We start from the raw sequence: 4,764 nt of genomic DNA, 5'->3' as shown, positions 1-4,764 counted from the left end.
GGATGGGAAATTCCTGGAGATTTTGGGAGTGGGGTCTGGACGGGTTGGGGTCTGGGGAGGGGAGGGACTTCAGTGGGGCAGAATGCCATAGAGTCCACCTTCCAAAGCAGCCATTTTCGCATGAACTGATCTGTCATCTGGAGAGCAGTTCTAATCCCAGGAGATCTCCAGGCACCACCTGGAAGCTGGCAACCCTACACAGACCAGACCTTGCACAGTTATTCCCCACATTTCAAGGGGCAGGGAATTCCACCTGCCAGGAAGGACCTAGTCTTGTTTACGTGATCATTTATTCTGAAATGGGAAGTTCAGCTGAGACAGGGGGAACGGTGAGGCAAAATTCCAGGGGACCTGGTCATCCTGGGGTTCCACCAACAGACAATTCGTGTGTTTTGTTTTCATACGATGTATGGGTTGGGGGGCTGAAGGAATCTTTGTATGTTTGGCTCATGGTGGCTCTTCAGAGCCCCAAAGTTTAATAAGGAGCTTCAGATCTTACCAAGGCTGTGTGTAGGTTGCTGGCTCATTCTCTGTTCTCGGGGCACTTTCAGACGTGCTGAATGCTGCACTTTGTTTTCTTTTTCTTTTTGTATCTTTGGTACTTTTTCCATGTGTGCGTGTGCGTGAGAATGTGTGTGCACCTGGAAGTCCTGGCGACCTCTGGTGACTGACCCCTCCTGGGTGCCTGGGAGGATATTCAGAGAGGTGGCCGAGTAAAGCCTGCCCCTGTCCTCCCGACGGCTGGCATTCCAAGGAGGTCTCCCATCCAAGTACTTGCCAGAGTCCACCCTGCTTGGCTTCCAAGATCTGACGAGATGGGGCTTGCCTGGGCTATCCACGTCAGGGCAATACTGTACTTTCAATCTGCTCACAATACACCTTGCAACTGGGTTTCACTGTGTGAAATGGCAAAATCCACTTGCAAACAATTGTCAAAGTGGAGTGAAAGGGCATTTATTCAGCATGTGTGAAAGCGCTAACCTCCCCTTTATCACCATGAATGCATCAAAGGTAGTTCGGTGGGATGGTTGTTGCTAATTATTACTTATTTTTAAAATTTTTGGTATTTTGTGTGCACACCTAGAAGTCACTGTTGACTTCTGGCGACCCCTAGTAGGACTTGGACATTTCAGAGAGGTGGCTTACTATTGCCTGCCTCTGCATCCCAGCCCTGGTATTCCTTGCAGGTCTCCCTTCCAAGTACTTGCTGAGGTCAGCCCTGCTTAGCTTCTGAGATCTGATGAGATCGAGCTTGCCTGGGCATTATTACTTATTTATTAAGATGGTTCTATCCTGAAGGCTTACACAAGGTACAAACAAACAAAACTTACATGGATAAATGATAAGGGACTGTGGTTTATACTGCGGTGTACAGCTTATTGTAAGCGGGATCCTACTAGGAAGGTAATTTTTGCACTGCTTAATGAGACGGGCGGACTACAAATAACGTAAATAAATAAATAAAATGCAAGCTGTAGCCCCAAATCATACAAACTATAGGTTCAATTCCAACCTCTTCCCTGGGCAGCCCCTGCGTGCCCTGAAATCTGCCAAGGGATGGGGGACCTTCAGAAACAAAACACCATACCTCTTCATATTCCTCCTCATCGTATGCTTCTTCCTCTTCCTCCTTCCCTTCTTCACCCTCTTCTTTCTCCTCTTCCTCTTCGGATGTCACCTCCTCCTCCTTTTTTTCCAGAGTCTAGGGAATATATACATACAATATACTTTTTCAAACCAGACCTTATTTCTTACTACATCATACCATCCAGGAATGGTTCCTGACCAGTGTTCCCTTTAAGCTGAGTTAGTGTGAGCGAGCTCACATTTTTTTCACCTCCGGCTCACACATTTCTGTCTCAGCTCGGGAAGGATGGCTCCAGAGCAAACGAATTTATGCAGCAGCCAAATTGCTCGCTCACAACTTCAATGCCAGTAGCTCACAAAGTAGAATTTTTGCTCACAAGACTCCATGGCTTAGAGGGAGCATTGGATCCAGGATGCTAGCAGCTCACATTATCAACACTTGAACCCCAGAGGGTACCCCCAGAAGACAGAAATAGGCTCAGTAGTTTACTAAGAATAGAAACTAGGACACAGGGACAATGGAGTGTAGGGGTGTGCAGGGGTTTCCCCCCATTTTTTTTCAGTTCAGGTCTATTGGACCCCCCCCCAAAATTCCAGATTTCCAAAAAATGCCGGATCCCAATACCAGCGAAGTATTGGGAAACCATCCTGGTTTAAAGGGACTGCAGAAGAAAAAAGGGGGAAGGAAACAGCTGATAGGCAGGGAGCAGTTTCCCAGCCTCTCAGCTGTTTCCCTGATCTTTTCTGCAGTCCCTTTAAATCAGCCCAGTTTAAATGGAGTGTAGAAAAAATGGGAGGGACTGTTAATAGGCGGGGGAGCAGCCTCCTCACTTCTCAGCTGTTTCCTCAAGCTTCCGGGTTCCCAAAAATATCCGGGATTTTTTCAGGTTTTTTTGTTTGTTTTCCCAAAAAAAAATCCCAGATACTTTTGGGATGCTGAAATGTACCCGAAAAATACCAATTCAATATTTTTTGTGTATATTTTCGGCTCAGGGAGATCCAAATGCACACCCCTCATGGAGTAGAGACATCACCCTGCCAACAAAAGTCTGTATGGTCAAAGCAATGGTATTCCCAGTAGTAATGTATGGCTGTGAGAGTTGGACTATAAGGAAGGCCGAGCGCTGAAGAATAGATTCTTTTGAATGATGGCGCTGGAGCAGACTCTTGAGAGTTCCTTGGACTGCAAGGAGATTGAATCAATCAATCCTAAAAGAAATCAACCCTGACTGTTCCTTGGAAGGCCAGATACTGAAGTTGAAGCTCAAATACTTTGGCCACCAAATGAAAAGGGAGCACTCACTGGAGTGATGCTGGGAAAGATTGAAGGAAAAAGAAGAAGGGGACGGCAAAGGATGAGATGGTTAGACAGTGTTATTGATGCAACGGACATGAAACTAAGCAAACTCCGGAGCACGAACGAAGACAGGAGGGCCTGGCGTGATGTGGTCCATGGGGTTGCGAAGAGTCGGACTTGACTGTGCAACTGAACAACAACAACATGGAGTGTATGTACTTTTTCACATTTCCCAGCTAAAGCCTAATTTGAACATGAAGCTGGCAAGGCAAAAAGGTTCCCCATGTGATTTTTGCACAGGCTTTGTGTCTTGTCGAAACAGGGTTGTGACACATGAAAAGTATCTACATGTGCTTAGTTAGCACACTAGTATAACATCTGCAAGGAATACAGATCTCTTGCACACAAACTCAGTGCCTGGGGAAGGGCTGTGGCTCAGGGATAGAGCATCCGCTTTGCATGCAGAAGGTCCCAGGTTCAATCCCCAGCATCTCCAAGTTAAAAGGATCAGGTTGTATTTGATGTGGAAGACCTCCACTTGAGACCCTGGACAGCCGACACCAGTATGACACTTGGATGGGCCAGTGGACTGACTTGGTATAAGGCAGCTTCACCTGTAGCCACTTAGCACAATCTGCAACAGTTTATATGTGATTCTCAGCCTGTGCAAAACAGGGTAAGAACACTTCCCCTTGATGTACTAGAGGTCTGCCTACGAGGGTCAGGGAAGTTGGCAAATGACCATTTAAATATGCCAGCTACCACCCTGCAGTCTGCACAGAAAAAGTTTTTAATCTGGGAGAACCAGGTTTGATTCCCCACTCCTCCACTTGCAGCTGCTGGGTGACCTTGGGCAAGCCACAGTTCTCTCAAGAGCTGTTCTCTCAGAGCTCTCTCAGCCCCACCTACCTCACAGGGTGTCCGTTGTGGGGAGGGGAAGGGAAAGGAGATTGTAAGCTGCTCTGAGGCTCCTTTGAGTAGTGAAGGGTGGGGTATAAATCCAATCTCTTCTTCTTCTTCTTCCTCCTCTCCCAGGAAATATGCCTTTCCCTCTCATGGTAGACCCACTTCTCTCTCTTTTATAATGGCTGCCATGAAGAATATTTATTTGGCTCAAAGTCTGTGTAAGCCACTCTGAGGCTCCTTTGGGTAGTGAAGGGCGGGGTATGAATCCAATCTCCCTCTTCTTCTCCTCCAGTCTATCGTCACAACAACCCTGTGAGGCAGGTCAGGCTGAGAGAGAACAACCAGCCTAGTGTTTGAGGTTGAGTGGGCATTTCAACTGGGGTTTCCCAGATTCTTGTCTAGTACTGATCACTACACTGCACGGGGTCCCTAGAAGATAAATCTCAAGGTAGGGGAGATGGGGGCGGATCTCTTGCCTCTAGCATGAGCACCAATGGGCCACGCAGCACACACAGTCAACAGTTTTCACACTGTCCAGGAGCTGAGGTATACTCTGAACTATCAACAACAGATTTTGTAGGATAATTATGGTTTCTTTGGCATGGGTCTGCAATGTAAAGAGCAAGACTCGACATTCCAAACAGAGGACGAGCCATCGCAGAGTAAAGGAGTGAACACACAGCAGATGGGGCTTTTCTCCATGCGTGAAGAGACCATTCAGGGAGTGGCATGAAAATAGGGGGTATTAAAAAGCATGTCCCTGTTTTTGTCTGCAAAACACTGGTGTGGAACTGCTTGCTCAGAAACCTTCACAGTTGTTTGACAAAGAGAAGGGATATAGGATGGGGATTAGGGTCGCCAACTGTTTTCACTGGCACGGCTCCTGTGTAAATTTACCAGTGAAACTTTTCGCGACACGGAGATTAATCAGTGGGTAAATGTTGGCCCATCGGGCTGCCCCTCAGAAAGCAAAA

At 47.1% G+C, this 4,764-nt stretch overlaps 1 protein-coding gene across 1 annotated transcript in view; it reads right to left on the bottom strand.

The window, feature by feature from the left end:
- The window catches only part of POLR3GL (polymerase (RNA) III (DNA directed) polypeptide G (32kD)-like), a 23,534-nt gene that overhangs the window by 3,333 nt on the left and 15,437 nt on the right, over nt 1-4,764 (bottom strand). Inside the window, exon 6 of the mRNA XM_015408328.1 lies at nt 1,589-1,635. Coding sequence (XP_015263814.1) covers nt 1,589-1,635 — 47 coding nt within the window. The remainder of the gene's footprint in view (nt 1-1,588; nt 1,636-4,764) is intronic.

Source organism: Gekko japonicus, unplaced genomic scaffold (genome assembly GCF_001447785.1).
Source record: "Gekko japonicus isolate JY-2015 unplaced genomic scaffold, Gekko_japonicus_V1.1 scaffold457, whole genome shotgun sequence".
In the NCBI taxonomy this organism is placed as follows: Eukaryota; Metazoa; Chordata; class Lepidosauria; order Squamata; family Gekkonidae; genus Gekko; species Gekko japonicus.
Note: the sequence above shows the minus strand (reverse complement) of the source record. Positions and strands in the feature narration are given on the sequence as shown.